The following is a 21,363-nucleotide window of genomic DNA, read 5'->3' on the forward strand; positions in this document are numbered from 1 at the left end:
TCCGTTTATTGATGGTACAGATGATAACAAATTCCACATACAGTTAGCACAAGTAATAAATGTGCAAAGTTAGCCAAGTGAATATTAGTACAAGCAGGACATCTAGGTGACATATCATGCCGCAAGCAGATAATGCAAAGCCTGCGGGAACATAAGAAACATTGTACACTAATCGCATAGTATAAAGGCGAAACAGCATAAAGAAAGGATAACACCGATCCCAGTAAAAGGACTAGTGTACTCAATCCGCCCATAATGGAAGCTCAGTAGTGGAATATATCCTAGTGGCAGGATGACAAATTATACAATCACAGGAGTAGAAGACCGTTAAGCATAAAACTTCAATCAAAAGAGTACAAATGAAACAAACAGATATAATAAAGAGAATAAAATAAAATAAAATAAGATGCATACCAACGAACCGCCAGTTCCAAGGCTACAAATATATTGATGTGTGATGAGAGACCAATGAGTGGTGTGAGTGGGGCCAGTAGTCAAGGCGAGACAAGGTACCCAATCCACACTTGGCTCGAGGAGCCCCATCGCTCAAGAAGAGAGGCCTAAGATACTAGAAAACTCAGGGGAGGAGATCAATCTTTTCCACCAAAACCATCTGCGCTCATACTGAGGGGTCCTGCCCCTAGAAGCCCAAACCAATTCCGCCATATAGGAGATGTATTGCATTCTATTAAGCCATGCCTGGATGGGAGGGGTGCATTGTTGCTTCCAAAAGCGAGGGATGAGTAAAATCAATTTTAAGGTCCTTTGAGGTGCACGAATTTACATATTTACTGGGGTATAGTCTCGAGGTATCTGAAATAAAAGTAACAACAAATGTTATAGAACTCTTTTAATCATACAGAGTCTTTAAGACTGCTTTAATGAGGGCCAGCATAGTATCTATGACTGAGGAATGCCGTTGGCGCTGATAACACTGCTTTCTGTCTGGTTATTTTAGTTCCAGATGTGTGCCAACTTTTTTCAAGACACCTCTACACCTACGTCACCTTTCAGTGCTGGTATAAAGGTGAAATCTGCCAGGCCTGTGATAAAGTCGGCAAACAAAGAGTTTCGAATGACAGTTGGCTGCAAGGTATGGTGTACACATGTTTGTACGTGGTGTGGTAAAGTGTATGGGAGAGTGGTTGATGGGATATATGTCTCACCTGGTTACCTCAGCCAGGCCTGGTAGCAAACCCAGGTGCTCTCAGGTGAGGCTTCCTAAGCTCGTTACTGGGGAGGAGGCCTTAAAAGAAAGGGCTGTTAGGTTTTCAGAGGGAGGGAGACACTGAATGAAGGAGCAGCTACAGCCAGCGCTGCAGCCCACCAGGTATGAAGCTTTACCCCATACAAAACTGGTTACTTTGCTTTGCGTCAGACCTTAGGCTGCTAGAGAGGTATCCTGCTGTTTAGTTAGAGCCGGACAGGCTTATAGTTTGTTTTGTTTACAAGGTGCTCTGTGATTACAACATCTAAATAAACACGCATTTACGTTGGAAACCTGTGTGAAACTGTCATTGCCGCCCCATGCGTGAGCTGTCCCCTACAGTGGATACAGAACATTTCATAAACAGTAGTTCCAAATTATATTTCATGGCAACATTTACAGGATTGCATTTTGGATCTAAGAATATGATGCTTGCTGTCCTTGTAAGCATTTTTACCTCTTCCACCAGCCTTTGTTCATTTAATATTGCCATTGCCCTGCATTTTCTAGCCTCATCCCATAATATCGTATGTGAAGAGACTAATAAGCCTCCCACTCACAGTGCAGATGGTTTAGGCTCCAGATTGAAGACATTGGAAGGTTTTATAGACAAGGGAACGATGGAAAGAGCAAGGAAAGAGCAAGTTCCCTTGTCTATATGATTTAGGGCATAAATATAGAAAAACTGTAATTGTACTGTCCAGTCCATTTACATCCCACCTCTTAGGACACAGTACAGCATTCGACCGGCCATGGAACATACTATAAGTCTTTGACACACACCAAGTGGTCTCTATAGATTTGGATATTTCTCTTATTACTGCATGCCAGTATTGGTGTCAGTGGGGTTTATTCACAGAACAGCTTCCTGATAAATGCAAGTGGCCTCCACATTCATCCTACAGTGAATACATCACAGTGTAACTCGTTTTTACATTATCTTTGTTACTTATTTTATTCTAACATCGTGCTGCAACAGTGAATCCACAGTTTGTTTACAGAGAAATGCTTTGATCGAAAGACAAACTAAATATTAACAGTTGTAAATTACAGCTGCGGTGTTTAGATGTGGTGTTTGTGACTATGTGGTTTCTTTTAACTGTATAAGATATATTTCCAACCGTGTCTAAATCACTTGTTTTAAGTTGAGTTGAAAGCTCCTACCTACAGATGGCAATCCGAAGTGCTTTAGGACAGGGCTGTACATTTTTAATGGACTAAATTCCTACCAAACAATATATGGATGGAGGCCTCCAACAGACTTCATGCAGCCCGTGGCCTTTTGGCTTAGCTGTACTACCTGAAGCAAACCATTAAAGCTGTTGGGCAAGTTTAACTAGAATTTCTGGCTAGTTTACAGACAGTATTCGATTATATGTTCAGTGAATGACCTTTGCTCCATTCTTACTTTTCTGTTATGTCGTAATGATTTATACCAAACACTTGTTTAGTTCCGTTGAGTTTATTGAGCTAATTTCACTAAAGTGGACATACTGCACATGCACATCTTTCATGAATCATGTTTTTATTTTCAGTTCCGCAATTCCTTGTGTTTACTCATGGAGACACTAAATGCAACCACTCCTCACTATGTAAGATGCATAAAGCCTAATGATGAAAAGCTGCAATTCGAGTGAGTGTAAAACCAAAGTGAGGAAACTCTCCAATATACTGGGACCCGCCAGGTCATTCCCATTTTGCTCTATGGTAGCACAAATTAGACACCACAAGACAATGATAACCGTATTTGCTTAAATATAAGACAAGTTTTTTTTCAGAGCACATACTTTGAAAAATACCCCATGTCTTATAATCGGACCACAAATAGAGGTCTGTTTATAAGACTAAGATCCAGATCCCCCGAAGCGCTGCAAGGGACCTGGATCCTCCTCTCTGGCAGCCGGTGGACATCTGCGCAATGTGTGTAGACCACCGCTGCTGCTGCCGGCACTTCCTCTGGGGCTTCTATGATCGAGCGTCGGCATGACATGACCTTCCGGTGCTCCATCATGGAAGCCCTGGGGGAAGCGCCTGGTAGCAGCAGACGTTCACCGGCTGCCCCACTAGACACCAGGGAGTCTGAAGCACGAGTCTGAGGCAGAGTGGCATATAGGCAGGTATAAGGCAGATCTTGGGGCAGAGTGGCATATAGGGGGGTATAAGGCATTTCTGGGGGACAGAGTGGCAGATAAGTGGGTATAAGGCCTATCTGAGGAGCAGAGTGGCATATATGGTGGTATAAGGCATATCTGGGGGGCAGAGTGGCAAGCCTGGGGACAGATGTGCATAACTGGGGGGGGGGCAGGTTGGCAAATAAAAGGAAATAAAAACAAGAAATGCATTTTTCTCAATCATAGCTTTTATTAAATATGAAAAAATTGTTTACATGTGAATTAATATTTATCAGTAAAACTTTTTTTCTTATAGGGTTGTCTTATATTCAGGCTTTTTCTTTTTTTCCTACATTAATATTCAAATTTTGGGGTTCATCTCATAATCAAACAAATACGGTAGATGCAGTATAGTGACAGCTTATGGACTTAAATTCCAGCAACTTATGTACTATGTAATTTAGCATTTATACACTTAGAGACAGACACACAAGGTACACCGACAGTCATTTCAAGACATTTGTCTGGTTGCTAATGCCAGGCAAAATCAATTGAGCAGAGGAAAGCCATATTCATGAAAAACCTCTGTCTTTATATATTAGCCATGTTTTCTGCCTTCACAGAGATTACATAGTGCATTTTTGTTCCATTACCATTAAAACAATATGAATTGTATCCTTTTCTGTAGGAATTGGGAGGTAGGTATACATTAATAACTCCCATGGTGACTGTTTCATTGATCATTACAACTGTATTTTAGATTTGACTCCAAGAGAGTGGTGCAGCAGTTACGAGCGTGTGGTGTTCTGGAAACCATAAGGATAAGTGCCCAGAGCTACCCTTCCAGGTTGGTCCCAAGACTTCATTTAGCTAACACTATGCTTCAGAACTAGACTGTATATGGATGTTGGATGGATCAGAGTAAACTTGTTTATCTCTCCGTAGGTGGACATACATAGAATTTTTTGGCCGATATAGCATCCTCATGACTCAGCAGGAATTATACCTGAGTGATAAAAAACACATTTGCAAAGTTGTTCTACAAAGATTAATACAAGTAAGTTTTATTTTGCACATATTTCATGGAGAGTTGCACAGTTGTAGTGTAAGTTTTAAATTTGCACATACTTCCACGATCCTATATTTGTTAAAATAAAGTAATGTATATATATATATACAGTATATATATTTTTTAAGCAGGTAAACATTGTAACTACAGTTGTTACCACTAGGTGGCCCCTGTGCATCTCAGGTCCAGAATGAGTCAATATATTATTTATGACACTTTGCTATCTAATAGCATGCATCCAGCAAAGGACTTTATGAACTGTGATATATTTTACAGGAAACCTCTCATCCTAAAGCATTTATTTTACGGAAGATTATAAATGTCCAATTAAATAACCCAGAAAACCTGCTTATTTATAGACTATGTTGATAGACATTAATTCACAAAGCAATGGAATTTATTGGGTGTGAGAATATGTATTTGGGTTGTTTACGTAGTGTCCTCCTTCTAAGAGATTTTAAGCTTGCAGGGCCCTCTTCTCCTAATGTAGCCAGTAACATTTACCACAGTCAATGCCCCGGGCCTAACCCAGAGTACGGTCACCAGCCTCCCCTTCTGGGCCATCGTCCTTACTGCTGTTCGACAGTATATGACGCAATATCCCAATGCTCTGCTCTGGAAATAAGCTATTGAGGCTGTGCCGACTCCTTTTAAGCAGCTCAATGACCTGTGGCTCTACAAGGAGCCTGATCACTTCAGAGGGTGATTGGCTTCTTTTTTTGGCACAGGGTCTTAACATGTGTTAATGTTATTGTCAATTTTGTATGTTGTCAGTTTTAATTTGAACTCTCCCTTGATTGGGATAATGCTATGGAACCCACTTGAGCTTTATAAAAAAATCTAATGTGTAATATTGTCTATAAAAAAGTAAATTAAGACATGTTTTAAGATGAGCAGCTTTAGCACATATAGTTGCCCAGATAACGTTGGCTGATGCACTACCAATGGAAAGTTGTATTACACTAGCAAGAAATTTATATTATATTTTATATGAGGTATGAGAAGAACCTATTGGTCAATTTGCCTTTCTCAAGCTTTAACCCCTCCATGACCTCTGATGTGCCAGGTATATCATGAAAACATGTCCCTGCAGGACCAATAACATACCTGGTATGTCATGGGTTTAAACAGTCCTACCTTCCATGACCGGAGTTGTCAGCCTACAATATAGTTGTCAGCTAACAAATATATTTTTGGTATTTTTTTCCCCCATTTATACTTATATTTTTTGTAGCTGTAAAATCGTGAAAAAATTAATTTGTAAAAATAAAAAAAGGCCTTACATATATGAATATGGTTCAAAAAAGCCATTCTTGCCCCCCCCCCAATAACAATAATAATAATTTGGGTGGGTTCACTAAATGAGAAAGAGGGAAATAACGGTGGAAGAAAGACATAGCAAAAACATGAAATATGGTCCTTTAGTGTAATCTAGCCCTAGTACTTAAGGGGTTAATAAACCCATTTAACACTTAGGTATTGATGTTTGGAGGGGGGAGCAGTAAAAATCATATTCACTCATAATTTGTTGCACAATGGTGAAAGGTTTATATATGAAAAGAAATGTGTTTACAGGATGAATGATGTTAATAAATGAAAAATGAACAATCCAAAATATATTTGAATGGAATTAGCAAATATGGTTGAGCACTAAAACCTCTGTATAAACATAGACATTAAAATGGAAATGATGTTGCTGTACCGCTCTTTTCATATGTAACTTCTGCAGGATTCTAACCAATATCAGTTTGGAAGAACAAAAATTTTCTTTAGAGCTGGTCAGGTGGCCTACTTAGAAAAACTCAGATCTGATAAGCTGAGAAATGCCTGCATCATGATCCAGAAGAATATCCGTGGCTGGGTTCAGCGGAAGAAGTTTCTCCGCGCCAGAAACTCTGCGATTGTAATACAACAGTACTTCCGGGGACAGCGATCTGTAAGGTATTGACATTGTGACATCTGAGTGCTATATACAGTTCTATGCTTTAAATTGCATTCCCTGGTCTGTAGTAATATTGATTTAAGTATACGTAAATCCCCAGACTAGCCAGTGTAACACATTGTGTTCCTTTTGAATCCTTGTCCATGAAGATTCTTTTTTTTTAATTTAAGGCAAGCAATAACTGCCACATCTCTGAAGCAGACATGGGCTGCAATAATTATCCAGAAACATTGTAGAGGCTTTCTAGTCCGCCGGATTTATCAACTTATCTTAATCGCCACTGTGACTATACAGGCTTTCACACGTGGCTATTTGGCAAGACAGAGATATCGAAAGGTAAGAAGTACCGTAAACTCATTTGTAAACTCATTTCAGAACCATCACTACTTTTTGCAAATACGTGCAAATAGTTTTACAGTTCTGTCCTTTTTTTAATTTCTGAAGCCGAACAGAAATAAAATATTTTGTTTAGTGGGTTTAGTCATTGGATTTACAAACATGTTTGCTGTCTTTTTAGCTGCGGGAAGAACACAAGGCTTTAGTATTGCAGAAGTACGCACGTGCTTGGCTGGCAAGACGCAGGTTTCAGAATATGCGGCGCTTTGTACTAAACATACAGCTGTCTTACAGAGTGCAGCGTCTACAAAAGAAGCTTGAGGATCAGGTAACCATTGTATGTAGAGGATCAAAAAAACAACACTCTTGATAAGAATTCTTCCAGGGGTTCCTCAATTCAAAACAAGAGCTAATTCAGCAGATCCTGTCATACGGATTGGACTCCCCGTCTTACCCTAGACTTGGACCAATATGGCGGAGCAATGAAACAAAGTAGAAGATATATATATAGTGGATACATATAGTACATGAAAATAAAAATAGTTTACACTTTATTTATATACACTCACATAGTATAGTTGCACTGAGAGCCTGCTCAAGTGGCAATAAAACTCAATTCAAAAGATTACTGGTAGCCATTTTCTCACTTGATGTTAATGTAAAACCAACACTCCGGGCTCCCGGAGCATGTACAAGCAACAGGAGGTTGACGGACCTTGGAAACCCAAACTGATGCTAATATAAATCCAGAGAGATTATCCACACCCTACACACACTCTATATGTCTTCTTCTTTGTTTCTTCATATGTGTCCGAGTCTGGGCTAGTGGAACTGCTCTGTAACAATTGTATTGTTTTACCATATTACCTGATTTAAGAAAATGGTTACATGGGGTATCCTATGTTAAGTAGCACAAGGGTATAAACATTATTTCTTGCTTTTCTTTGAAGTTAATGTATTTCCTAAAGACTGCTACCTTAAAAAACACATTGGCCATGCTAAATGTCTTGTGTCTTATACTAGATGAAAAAAGAAAAATAAAATATGTTACTGAGGTTCATCAGTGTCATCTAGACACTACTGCTTGAGTTGTTTAAATGTTATATTTTCTTTTCTAGAACAAAGAAAACCATGGATTAGTTGAACGATTGACCAGTTTGGCATCTACTCATGCACAGAATTTAGATAAACTTCACAGACTTGAATCCGAACTGGAAAAGAAAACTGTGCATGGGAAATCCCAGGAGGAAAAAGTGAAGAAATATAAGGACGACTCTGAACAGGTGACTAATCTCCCAGCAGATCTCATATCCTTGTCTCAGTGCTGCCGCTTCCTGAGAGTTTAAACAATATTATGATGGAAAAATGTTGACTTTTCCATATTAGGAATCTCACTGATTAGATATCATGCATAAACCCCTGACATAAAGGGAGTGCTTCTCTGTTACTCGTCACATTTAATACATTAAATCGTAATATTTTTTGCTTTACTAGAATGACCTTCCTGAAATACTGTATCTGCACTCCACAGTACTGTCCTTCTCACGTTCCTGTTTCTTATCAGCCAGCTATGATTCAGCTCTCTGATGTCTCCTCACTGGAAGTGCTGATGCAACATAACCCCATGTGGGTTCCTCCACGGAGATACAAAGCTTTACCATGTGCTACCAGTGTTGAATTATTATGAGAATTTTACGGCTTTGCTGTTGAGTTTGAACAGAATTAAGCCACTTACTGCTTTTATTCAGTTTCATATGAATATTCCACTACATATGTCAGTTGAGTTTGCAGTCTCCCACTTTCAGGGCCGGCCCAAGGCAAAATGCCGCCTGGGGCGAATTTTAAAATGCCGCCCCCCCCCTTATCTACCCTTCCTCTCCCTCCGTCCCTGCCGCCCCCCTTCCTTGTACTTACCTTTCAGCAGTCCTGCGGCGAGTCTCCCTGTTCGGTCTCGGTGCCGGCTTGTAATGCTGAGCGCCGGAAATCTTCCGGCACTCAGCATTACAAGCAGGCACCGAGACCGAACAGGAAGACTCGCCGCAGAGGAGAGAGAGAGGGGCGCCGAGCGGGTACTGACAGCTTGGTAAGCGAAAACCACTCGGCCCCCCTTTCTCTCTCTTTCGCTTTAAAAAAAAAAAAAAAAAAAAAAAAAAAGGGCTTGGGGCGGCAAAGTGCCGCCCCTTCAAAAGTGCCGCCTGGAGCGGTTGCCCCACTCGGCTCCATTGTCGGGCCGGCCCTGCCCACTTTAGTGAATGAACCCACTATATCTCTTCAAAACATCACCCAATTCTGACACACTCGCTGTTTCGTCCTTGAGTACTTATTTAATCAATGTGTTGGTTGTTATTCCCTGATTTAAGGCGTGATATGGATATTACATATTACATAAGTCAATGAAGTTCAACCTTGGTATCCCCCCCCCCTTAAAAAAACAAGAAAAATGTAATACCAGGTAGATTTGGTATTCTTGCTATTATTATTTGGTAAATGTATATGTTTAATAACACATTTTATACATTTCAGAAACTAGCAAAACTTCAAAAGCAAAATACTGAACTCCTCGAAATGAAACAGCAACTGGAGATGAAACTAGAAGACAAGACACAAGAAATGAAAGGTTAGTCATTGTATTCATAATACACGTTTAATTTAGTCTAAAGGACTAAACTTTATATACAGGACATGCTCGTATGCACCCCTTCTTGAAGAATACTGAATTAGGCCAACAATGTATCACATGTAAGATTTTACATTCATTTGTAGCTGTTGAGAAGTCCTATCTTTTCTGGGAAGAACATGATCGATACAGTGTAGCTGTAAGTTATTTTATACAGGCACAATCAGTGTATCTTCAAACAAAGAGTGACAACTTTTTATGAAACGGGGCGTGGCCGGCCGCTCTGGAAGATGGCAGCTTGAAGTGAGAGCTCTGTCTCCCTCCCGATATATTTGGTGCTTTCGGAAACCCCGATCCATCATGGGCAAGAAAAAACGCGGTGAACGCGACCCCAAGACCCCGACTACCTCTGGGAAACGGGTTTCCTCGTCAATGAGGGAATACTTCCAGACCCCTCGGGAGTTGGCCTCGCTGGGGCCTGAGGCCTCTGGTGATACCTCGCCCTCGAGCTCTGAGGGCGCCGGTGATATGACCTGTGTGGACTCTCATCTGCCGGGGCCGTCCGACGACCGACGGGACCAGGACGATGTCCTTCACCTGTTTTCCCTCTGCTCCGTGGAAAGCGGATTTTAGCACTCTGATTACGGAGCTGAAGCAGACCGTGCGGGATTTCATAAGTTTTTATGCTCACATAATTCAGTCAGTAGCCACACACTGTAGCTCGGGTGAGTACGGGGTGCTGTCGGCATGTGCCAGATGGCCAGTGCTGGCCTGATACATACCATGGGGAAATGTCTGATGTTGAAACCCTTATATCCAGCAGCTACCGTATGTCTGAAAAACTCAAACTTATCACCGATCTAGTTATCTAACCCTTTGGGTAAAGAGTTGTATCTCCAAACTGTCATCACTATAACCCTTCTATGGTATCTGGGTTTACAGACAGCAGATAAATTAATCTAGACATCTGCATGTTGGTCATCAGTAAGGCATAAGCACACAGTCAGAGCACGCTATTTTTCTAGTCTTAACGAGGATGTCTCCATCAGCACAAGATATGGTTTAGCTCAACAGTCCGTGGTCTAGGCCAAATACTAATGAGTTCTGCACAATTTTTTTTTGTTTTTTCAAGAAAGTTCTAAAACCACAAAACTGTGGGTCTTGTGAACGGACATAACACTTGTACTTAAATACTAGTTCAAAGTTCTAAAATTAGGCGCACAAAACATTCTTGCTCCTTACAGGGGCACTCCAGCCATCATTTGGGTTAATGCATACGATAGCAGAGTGTCACATTTGAATACTTTTTTGCCAGTGCAAATACATGTTATGGTGACACTACATTTGTTCGCAAGGACTTTTTTTTTAATTATTATTATTATTAGACGTGTGCTATATACATTTATGGTTGCATTATGCATAAAGATATGTTCATAATGTGATGTGATGCAGGCCTCTCCTTTGTCCGCTCTGGGTGCCGCGGTGGGTTTCGGGGTCTGATGTTCTTCTAGGTTCTTGGTTTCCTGTTCTCTAACGCCCGTCATTGCCACTTGTATTTCGTGGTTTCATGGGTTTCTGTTTCTATTTTCCTGTTTTTCATGATCGGGGGGGACGGTCTCCTCTCTGATGTTTTTTCCTTTTTTTTTCTTCTACATACCGTCTCTTCTCTTGCTTCCGATATCTCCTACTTGGTTGTCTTCTCTCTTGGCGGCTGCTACTTACCCCCTGCCGTGGACGTTTTTGGTTATTGGCGGCCTTTCGGGTTCCTCTTTTGTTGAGGTTCTTGGTCTCCCGCCTAATACTCGTCCTAAAGGCGGTGGTGCCACTTGTTTTTCTGTGTTATTTGTGTGGTGTGTGTGTGTGTGTGCTTGTGTTTAGTTTTTTTTTTTTTTCTTTTGTTTTTTTCTTTTTCTTTTTTTTTCTTTTCTCTTCCCCCTCCCTTTTTTCAGTTCCTTCTTCGTACTATGTTGTCCCCTGTCATTCCTCATTCCCTTTCTCCTAAACACCTCATTGTTTTGTCCTATAATGTGAAAGGGCTGAATGTCCCTGAAAAGCGGTCATGTCTCATACGTGATTTAAGTTTCACAAGGCCTCTGTGGCCTTTCTGCAGGAAACTCACTTTCTTGCTGCTGCGCACCCTAACTTACTCAATGCTGCTTACCCTCGCGGCTACTTTAGTAACAACCCTGCGGGGAAGTCCAAGGGTACCGCTATCCTATTTGATAAGCACACTCCGTTCAAGGAGACAGCGCACTTGTCTGACCCAGAAGGTAGATACATTTTTGTTAAGGGTACTATAGCAGGTTCTCTTTACACGTTTGCCAATGTTTACTTACCCAACCGACAACAGCACAGGGCCCTTCGAGAATGTTGCGTTTGTTGCGCCCTTTCCAGGAGGGTACCTTAATCCTTGGGGGCGATTTTAATGTGGCGCTTGATCCCAGATTGGACACGTCGGTGGGCCGTTCCAGCACCTCCTCGCATGTTCTTCACAAGATCAAATTGCTTCTCCGGGACTTTCAGTTGGTCGATTGTTGGAGGGCGTAACGCCATGTGACAAGGACTTTAGCTTTTACTCCTCGCCTACGGGAGTATATACTCGCATAGACTATTTGTTCATACCTCACTATCACCTCACCCGCCTGGTTGCTGCCCGCTATGGCTCACTCACGTGGTCGGATCACGCTCCCTCTCGTCGAATTTGACCCGACCGTCCATTGCTTCATGGCTTCTCAACGAATCTCTTCTGGCAGATGCCTCTGTGGTGTCTGACTTTCGATCTGAACTCTCTAACTATTTCGATGGCAATTTGTCCCCGGACATTTCGCCCTTGACGGTGTGGGAAGCCCACAAATGCGTGATCCGTGGCCGTTTTATTGCTCTCGGAACTCGGCGGAAAAAGGCCAACTCAGCGAAGATAAGCGCGCTGTACACCAAAATCGCAGAACTGGAGCGCAGTCACAAAGACCTTGCCTCTGCTGCAGATCTTCAGCAATTGCTCGAGTATAGGAGGGAGTTGTCATCTATCCTTGTTTCTCAGGCCCGTCAGTCCTTTCTCAAGTTGAAGGCGTTATATTACGAAGACGGGGACAAGCTTGGAAAATATCTGGCTAGGGCTCTCCGCCAGCGGCGTAAGATGTGTTACATCCCTCACGTTTGATCTCCGACGGGCGTCCTCCATAGACTGCCTCACACCATGATGAATGCATTTGTTATGTATTACTCTCAGCTGTATAATCTCTCTTCGGAGGGTAGCTGTGGTCCCCAATCCCGGAGGTTGGAGCTGATCTCAGAGTATCTTGCTAAGCACTTGTCCAGGAAACTTACTCCTCAGGTTGCGGAAAGTTTGGAGGCCCCTATTTCTCTACTCGAGCTAGAAATGGCGCTAAAGTCGTCTAAAGCTGGCAGGTGTCCGGGTCCTGATGGCTTTCCATTACTCTATTACAAGAAATTCTTCGGCATCTTTGGCCCCCACCTGGTGTCCTCGTTAAATGCCTTGGTTGATCGTCACGATTTTCATGCTGACTCTTTGATGGCCACCATTTCCCTGATTCCCAAAGAAGGGAAGGATCCGGAGCTGTGCAGCAGTTTCCGGACGATCTCCTTGCTTAATACAGACCTCCAACTGTTCTCCAAAATTCTGGCTACCAGATTGAAAACCCTTGTCCCCCAGTTGGTTCACCCGGACCAGACCGGTTTTGTGATGGGGAGGGAGTCCAGGGACAGCACATTCCGCGCTCTCAATATCATTCACGCTGCGTCTACTATGGGGAAGAAAGCTGTCGTCTTGTCAACCGACGCTGAAAAGGCGTTTGACAGATTGGACTGGAACTTCCTGTTCGCAGTTCTAGATCACCTGAACTTCGGCCCTAATATGCGTCGCTGGGTGCAGTCCCTGTACACTCGTCCTTCTGCCAGGCTTAGGATCAACGGTGTCCTGACGGAGTCCTTCCCCATTTCTAATGGCACCAGACAAGGTTGTCCGCTCTCTCCCCTGCTTTTCATACTAGCGCTTGAACCATTCTTGGAGGCTATCCGACATCATCCGGATATTATGGGTTTGGAAATTGGCAACACTCATCATAAAGTGCTTGGCTACGCCGATGACCTTTTGTTTATTATTTCTAACCCGACTGTGTCTCTCCCGAATATCCTTCGAGAATTTCAAATTTATGGCGAGCTTTCGAATTTTAAAATCAACGCCTCCAAATCGGAGATTATGAACTTGACTTTACCATGGTCGCAGGCCTTACAGCTGGAATCCAGTTTTCCTTTCAAGTGGTGTGTCGATAGGCTCAAGTATCTAGGAATTTGGCTCACCAGGGATCTGTCCCTCCTGTACTCTGCCAACTTTCTCCCGCTCCTGTCCACGTTACGGGCGGATCTCCGTTGCAGGTCGCCACAATACCTATCTTGGGTTGGTAGAATCAATGCGTTGAAGATGAATGTGCTGCCTAGGATACTTTACCTCTTTCAGACCATTCCGATTCGGCTCCCACTGGCCTTCTTCGCCTCACTGAAATCCATGTTTTTTACAGTTTGTCTGGTCTAACAGACGCCCTAGGACGAAGTTCTCAACTTTGATTCTCCCCAAGTCGGCTGGAGGCGCTGGTCTGCCTTGTCCATGCACATACTACCATGCCTGTCACTTGCTGCGAGTCCTCGAGTGGTCACACCGACCCCCGCATAAATTATGGGTGGACATTGAGACTTGTTTAGCAGGCCAACAGGTGTACCGTCTTCCCTGGCTGCCACTACAATATGCCAGAACGGTTGCTCGGGCTCACCCTCTGATTGCTGCTACGCTTTGGACTATCCATTCCCTTCACCGGTCCCGAGATCTTACTACCTATCCGTCTCCCATTCGACGCAACCCGGATTTCCCTCCTGGACAGGGGGGGGGGCTCCTTCCTGGGGTCTTCCTCTGCTGACTGTACTCCTCTAGCTCACTTTTTATCTGGAACCCAGCTCAGGTCTCTGGAATCCATTCTCGGGGACCGCACCCCGTCGGCTGTGGATCGCTTCCACTACTTGCAGCTTTCCAGTTTTTGGCGGAGCATTCGTCGGAAACATGCTCTCGCGAGAGATCTTACTGACTTTGAACACCTGTGTAGCGGCCCTGCCCTTCCTGCCCTTCCTGCCCACGGCCCACGGCATTTTGTACCTGTTGCTGATCCGGAAACAAGGGACTGCACCTTTGCGATTCCAGGGGTTCTGGGAGCGAGAGTTGAACACCTCTTGGACTCAAGCGGAGTGGGACAAAATTTTTGTTCTCACGCACAAAAGCTTGCGTGCTACCAAAGCTCAAGAAACCTCATATAAATTGCTTACTCAATGGTATATGACTCCAGTTCTAATTCATAAGGCCTTTCCGGATGTGTCGGATGTGTGCTGGGGGTGCGGGATGGCCCCTGGTACGCTGCTTCATCTCTGGTGTGATTGTCCCATTATCGTCCCGTTTTGGTCACAGCTGCACAGGATCATCACGCGCCTTACAGATAACCCACCTCCATTCTTACCTGGCCCATATTTGCTCCACCGTACTTCTCAACCTATCTCTAGCTATAAATTTTTATTATTATTTTTTTTTTCTTCTTTGTTATTTTTTGTCGTTGTTTGTGTGTGGGTCATTGTTTTTGGTCTCTTGTCACTTCTGTTCGTCCTGTTCTTGTTTGTTGCCTTTGGTTCCTCTTCCACTCCCCGTCTTGTCGGGCCTTTCCCTCTTTTCTTCTGCTGCTCCTTTTCATGGTCTTCTGTCTTCTTTTCTCTTCTCGACTTTCATTTTCCCTTTTACTTCTCTTTTTTCTTTTCTCCTTCTCTCTCCTCTTCTTTCTCTCCTTTTCTTCTTGTCTTTCTCCTTCTTGGGAGGTCCTGTTTTGGGTGCTGTTGGCTCTCCTTGCGGGGAGTTTATCCCGTGCTTCTGTACTTTGTAATTTTGATGGTTCGTGACCCGCTGCACTGGGTACTTTTTTGTTATCTGTCCCTTCTTGTTCTACTACTGGACTCCCTTATATTTCTGTTTCTCTTTTTGAAAACTTCATAAAAACGTATTTACAAAAAAACTTTTTATGAAACCACTGAACACATTTTATGAAACGTTTGCTGTCCCTTTAAAGCCACAAGCAACAAAGCCTTGTATTTGTATTTTTTCCAGAGAAAATGAATGACCTCACAAACCAACTGTTTGCTGATGTGGAGAAAGAAGAAAAGCAAAGAATGTATGTGTAACCATATTGAAAGGTTGATATAGGCAACATATTAAGCTCTCTCGATTAGAGAGGGAGTACAGTGGCTTGTAAAATTTTCTCCCTTGACATGGACATGTTTACCTAAAATCACTTGTTTATAGTGTAATTGTGTATCAAGAAACTGTGTATCAAACATGTAAATTTGGTAAAGGAGATATCTGTGTATTTAAAAGAACAGTCATATATTTTCTTGTTTCCATGATTATCCTAATGTTTTTTTAAGATCGATGGGACATTAGCCTGTTTAAAGGGCTAGATTGCTAATAGCACAGATCGATAGGGGAGAATGCATTGGGTAGCAGACCAATGTTGCTGCCAGGAGGCAGCGGTAGCTACTGGTAAAGTGATCACCTGAAAGAACGGCATCAGTGACGGAAATTCGTTCACCGGTGCTTGAGAAAAAAATGGTATCACTGCCCCTTTAACTGACAAATTAGAAGATAAGAGAATATCTGTGAGTAAATGGGAAGTGTATCCATTTGATGAGATTTTCTAGCATGCTTTCTAATTTTGTCAACTCGTGGCTTACTGTATAATCAGTCAATAGTGCATTGGGAGTTGCATATAAGGAGCAGCTTTGATACCTTGTCGTAGAAGTGGTGTAATATGCAGCAACCAGTGGGCCATTGCTGTTGACTATTCTGTGTTTTTAGGTCTGCTGTTTAAACATAATGCCATTGATACAATAAAAATAAAGATCTCTGTAGAAGAGTTGCGTTAATGAAGCATCTCACTATATCCTGAGTGAAACTTAAAATACCAATATTTTTCACGTATGGACTATGTTGATATTTGTTCATCTCCAATCCATTATTTACGTGCAGTAAATAAATTAGCTGCATAATTCCTTAAGTATTTTCCATCTAAGACGTGTACAAATCACACTGCTCTTTATTCCTCTGGCCAGAAAACTTGAAAAACATTTTGAGATCCAGAAAGAAGATTATGAGAAACAGATTGAAATACTGAAAGTAGAGATCAAGTCCCTGAAAAGCAGGAACAAGCAGCTTCTGCGGCAGGTGGAGGAACAGCAACTCCTCAGTGATGGCCTAAAACAGGAGATAAGTCACCTTACAAATGTTGCAGAGGTAAGCTGTGATTTTTAATGTTTTATTTTTTATTTTTTTGGTGTATATTGTATTTACAGATAAGATGGCACCAGGATCCCATAATGTGAGTATTGCTATACGCCTGGCCCCGTAACAAACCTAAATCATTATTGGGGGTTTATAGTAATGAAGTTCAAGCATTTAAGTGGCTTAACCATTCATTACAAGGGTGCCAACCTCTTTGAGCATCAGCTGCTGGAAGGGCCAAGCATAGGCCCAGTAAACAGAGTCCTTCTTACTGGTTAGGACTGGGACATATTTCGAAAAAATGTATCGGAAAACCAGAATTCATAAAAAAAAAAAAATCACACAGTTTTAAAGGCTTTATTTTTATGTGATACTTGTAATAAAATAGGGTAGGGGTACCCCTTTTTTATGTCAAAAGAGTGGTGAGAATAATGGCATCTAATATGAGTTTTATGAATTTACACATAACGTGGGGCTGTATTAGGGTTATCCTCAAATGAGACATATTTTGGGTTATTTTACAAAATGTACTTTTGCAGCAGTGGTAAAATATTATATATAATTCTGATTATATTCATCATTTATTAAAATATTTTTACGCACACACGTAAGATTTAAGGTTAAGTTGTTATGGGTAGACCAGACTTGCGCCCGGGCGTTAATGAAATGCATTACTGGTGCATGAAGGACTGTCATGACGCTATAAAATAAAGCATAACTTTACAATCTATGTAACACAAAAGAAGTACCAAGATGGGGCCAATTACAGTTAGTTTAAATCTGAAAAGGCATTCCAGATGTTGGTCATAGTGATTTCAGGAGGACCCTTGAAGAAATACTAAGCCAAGGGGGAATAGGACATAAGGGTCTCCGAAGAAAGGGTGGAACGTGAAATCACCGGTGCAGTGAGTTGTCACCCCCTCCCCTGCACACCCTGTATAATAGATACGTGTGTACAAGAAATATTTGCACATAGATTATTTTATTTATTTCAGCCTCACGTTTGGACATATCACTGTAATTCATCTGAAACTGATTATGTGCTCTCTTTTTGCCATGCGTCCTGATTGTACAGTGTCATGGACTCCGGTCGGAGGATGCTCTGTGCAGTATGTAACAAGATAGACTAGTTATTGTGCTCCATACATTTTTCAAAGATAATAATAATAAATAAACCCCAGACGACTCTTTTTTGTTAATCCTTAACAGAAAATACCCGAATTACAAAAGGAAATTGAAGTTCTTGAGGCCCAAAAGAGAGAGTCTGATAACCAGATGCAGTTTCAAAAGCAAGAAATGAGAGGTAAGAACTATAGATTGAAATAGGGTTTTCCAAATTGAGTACAGAACAGTTATTACGTAATATATCTATAGAGATGTTCTTTTCCTTATCAATTATATTGTAAGAAAATGTAAATTCAAATAAAACCAAATTCAGTTGGCCAAATTCAGTTTCTATCCAAAATAGAAAAAATGTAAAAAACAAACAAACAAAAAAAAAAAAAAACAACATAAAACTTCGGAACCTCAAAAGTCTTTTCCTCATGTAGAATTCTTGTGACTTTACATATTTTTCTATGCTGGTCCGATAAAAAGTATAAACTTCAACTAAATACTTTGTTCTTGGGCTACTACAACATCAGTTTTCCTTCTCACAGGAAATGCTGTATATTCAGAATCCCAAAATTACAATACAACACAAAATTCTCATATTTATTGGTTCTGGAAACCAAGACTTAGAAGAGAATGATTAAAGCCTTTTGCTCCAAGTGCTTATTGAATGTATTTTATTTTGTTTCAGAAAAGATGAATGAAATGGCTAAACAGCTCTTGGACAGCCTAGAAATAGAAGATGTTAAAAACAGGTATAGGAACCTGACTATAAATTCCTTTATAGATTTATATGAACTCTGTTTCTGTGAGGCATTTTGGATCCTTTCGAGGTCTGAATCTCTTTAGGTGTCTCTTAATAGACAGGGGTTGTCAAGTTTTGTTTCACTAGGAGGTGTCCTCCTTGGTGAGTTTTAAAACAGCCATTTTTGACTCTAGTGGTTTATTATGTTGATTTTAACTTTGTCCTTTAGTTTCTGAAGGAGTTATGTTTATAAACAAAACCTGCAACCCAGAACGTCTTTAGTTTTTTGTATAAAAATCAATTTGAAGGGGACCCAATTCCCAAACTTTGAACTTTGAGTGATCTATAGGTATTTTGCCACCATGTGGAAATATACTCACCGGGAGACAGTAGTATTTACAGGATCAGTCATGTTAATTTAAACATTTCTCCTGTGATATGGCTGTTCTAAATAATGAAAAATATCAGCCCCACCATGGGAAACACTGCATGGACCCCATACCCTTATTTTTATAAGGTGCCATTTTTATGGTAGAATGCATTAGGATTGCAAGAAAACACCTGGACACTAGACTCCAGGGCGGCTGCCTGCTGGTAATCTAAATGAGTGATGTTTCCCAACAAAACATAGCATAGTTTGCTTCACTAAACCCTGAAAAAGCAAATAAAACTAAAAGGAAAACTACATTAAAGGGTACTTTTTATACACTTACTTGTGAAAAATTAAAACCTGACAAATTCATTTTAAGTTCTTATAAACCTTCACCTAAAGACAATATAAGTTTTGCATAAAAACGTATGTATGCGTTTTATATTTTTCCCTTCCTAGACTCGCCCAAGAGGATCTGGGAAATATAAATGAAGATGGAGAACTTTGGTTTGCATACGAAGGCTTGAAAAAAGCCACCAGGTACAATTTTTTTATTTCACCAACTGATTATTACTCCATAGCTTAAACAGGTTTGGTCAGACAGGCGTACTTCCATTATTGGAACATGAAATGTATTCTGTTAAAGGATCTCTTGGAAAAATGTAAGCAAAAGGAGAAAATGGGGTGTCTTTCTTAGCTAAGGACCCAAGTGTACATTATTGTCCATATTATTACAGTCTAAGATGCATTTGATCCATGTTTACAGAATGCCAGATCATAAGCTTTGCGTTGATCATTGGAAATATCTCCTGTTGCTGCTAGACCACTAAACTAGAATACACTTTTTTTTTTATCAAGACCGCCTTATAGAATGTATGACTGTTCAATGTACTTTTTCGGTATTGATAATTCAAATACATTAACTGTGTAAGTACAAGAGACAATTGGCACAGGATTATTCTATCTGCCTTGATCATACATCTGAATGAGGGTACACATTGCAACCTTAATCATTGCTATTACTTTTCAGAATAGCTAAATGTAATAATATAATGGTTTGATTGATTACCTTATTATGTACTGGATCATTGAACATTACTGTAATTTTTAGATTAAAATTCATGTCCTAGTCTCAGAATCATTAAAAGCCATGCTAACTGCTGCACACCTCCAATCAGACCCCCAGTGTATTTTATTTATATTTTGGTATGATCTTTTTTGTGTTTTGCAGAATTTTGGAAAGCCATTTTCAAACTCAAAAAGAGAGCTATGAAAAAGAAATTGAATTGTTAAACTTTAATGTGAACCACCTCGCTGATGATGTGAAAAAACTGCAGAAATCATGCAATGAAGAAAAAGAAACGAATGATAGCCTCAGACAGGAGATCATAAGGCTGACGACTGAGAATAAGGTATTTGAGGTTCTGTTCCACTATTATAAGTTTTATTGTAACTTTACACTGTAACATTTTTAGTAGTTGCTTAGGAATATGCTTTATCTGATTATGAAATGTTGGGGTAAGGATTCTAATAAAAAGGGCTAAATTGTTTAAAATGCAACTCACTTGTACATAATGCATTTGTTTGCATGGAATACCATAGATCTATACTTAATGTATATTTCGTTTGATAGGCATTTAAAAATGTCTGCTACAATTGACTAATTAAAAGCAACAACAAGATTAAAGCAAAAACGATCTAACATATAATCCTGTAATATCGCCTGGCATTTGGGATTTCTTGGGTCTCATAACACCAACTCCTAAACATCTGGTCCAAACTCATGTAAGGCTATTCAATTATTGAGGGGTTTGCTATCTAAATTATTAATTCAGTAACTGTCCCATATGTTCATCTGTAGAAATCTATTCACCCATGTAGGTCAACACTGTATTGACTCAGTGTAGGTTACATTAAGTTTTTGTTAATTTTAGGTTGTGGCTACTCTCAAGGCTAAGATTTCAGACCTTGAAAAACAAAATATGGACCTCCAAGGCTGCCTCTATGAACAGTCCATGAAACTGCCAGGTAATATTAGTGCCGCAATAGGTTTTTAAGATTATTTAAGTTGTATTTTTCTGAATAGTAGGAGTAAGGCTTGTGTGAATTCTGGATAAAATATGTACAGTTATTTAAGCAAGTATGCTTATTCAAAGCTGTTATACCACCAATTAAACATCAACAAATATTTCAGAGAAAATGTACCATTATGTAAAAGAGTTAAGGCCCTTGAAATCACAGGTTGATGGAAGCTCTTTCTCAGCAAGTCTTCCTTTTAGAACTAAACATACATAGATGGCAACACTTTATAAGGAACAACGGGTAATTGCTAAATATTAACTGCTTCATGTGTAAGTACAAGATACGCCTCAAGGTGTAGAACATAGCACAGGTGGCCACTGCATTATTCATTGTGCAACAAACATATTGAGGATACAGAGAAGTTTATATCGCAACTAACAATAAAGAAATAATGTAATGTGTCTTCATGCAATATTAAGTTGACTTAAAAGTACACTTATGTAACATGCA

The 21,363-nt window shown here is 40.7% G+C and overlaps 1 protein-coding gene across 1 annotated transcript in view; it reads left to right on the top strand.

Annotated features, from left to right (window-relative positions):
• The window catches only part of LOC149297802 (unconventional myosin-Vc-like), a 50,723-nt gene that overhangs the window by 17,820 nt on the left and 11,540 nt on the right, over positions 1-21,363 (top strand). Inside the window, exons 15-30 of the mRNA XM_089488238.1 lie at positions 959-1,093; positions 2,743-2,840; positions 4,079-4,165; positions 4,264-4,375; positions 6,117-6,328; positions 6,500-6,665; positions 6,847-6,993; positions 7,784-7,948; positions 9,189-9,282; positions 15,437-15,500; positions 16,438-16,618; positions 17,816-17,909; positions 18,408-18,471; positions 19,291-19,371; positions 20,063-20,243; positions 20,766-20,859. Of these exons, the coding sequence (XP_089344364.1) occupies positions 959-1,093; positions 2,743-2,840; positions 4,079-4,165; positions 4,264-4,375; positions 6,117-6,328; positions 6,500-6,665; positions 6,847-6,993; positions 7,784-7,948; positions 9,189-9,282; positions 15,437-15,500; positions 16,438-16,618; positions 17,816-17,909; positions 18,408-18,471; positions 19,291-19,371; positions 20,063-20,243; positions 20,766-20,859 (1,975 nt within the window). The remainder of the gene's footprint in view (positions 1-958; positions 1,094-2,742; positions 2,841-4,078; positions 4,166-4,263; positions 4,376-6,116; positions 6,329-6,499; positions 6,666-6,846; positions 6,994-7,783; positions 7,949-9,188; positions 9,283-15,436; positions 15,501-16,437; positions 16,619-17,815; positions 17,910-18,407; positions 18,472-19,290; positions 19,372-20,062; positions 20,244-20,765; positions 20,860-21,363) is intronic.

The sequence above is a fragment of the Sceloporus occidentalis genome, unplaced genomic scaffold, assembly GCF_023333645.1.
Source record: "Sceloporus occidentalis isolate IW3139 unplaced genomic scaffold, rSceOcc1.0.p SCAF_37, whole genome shotgun sequence".
In the NCBI taxonomy this organism is placed as follows: domain Eukaryota; kingdom Metazoa; phylum Chordata; class Lepidosauria; order Squamata; family Phrynosomatidae; genus Sceloporus; species Sceloporus occidentalis.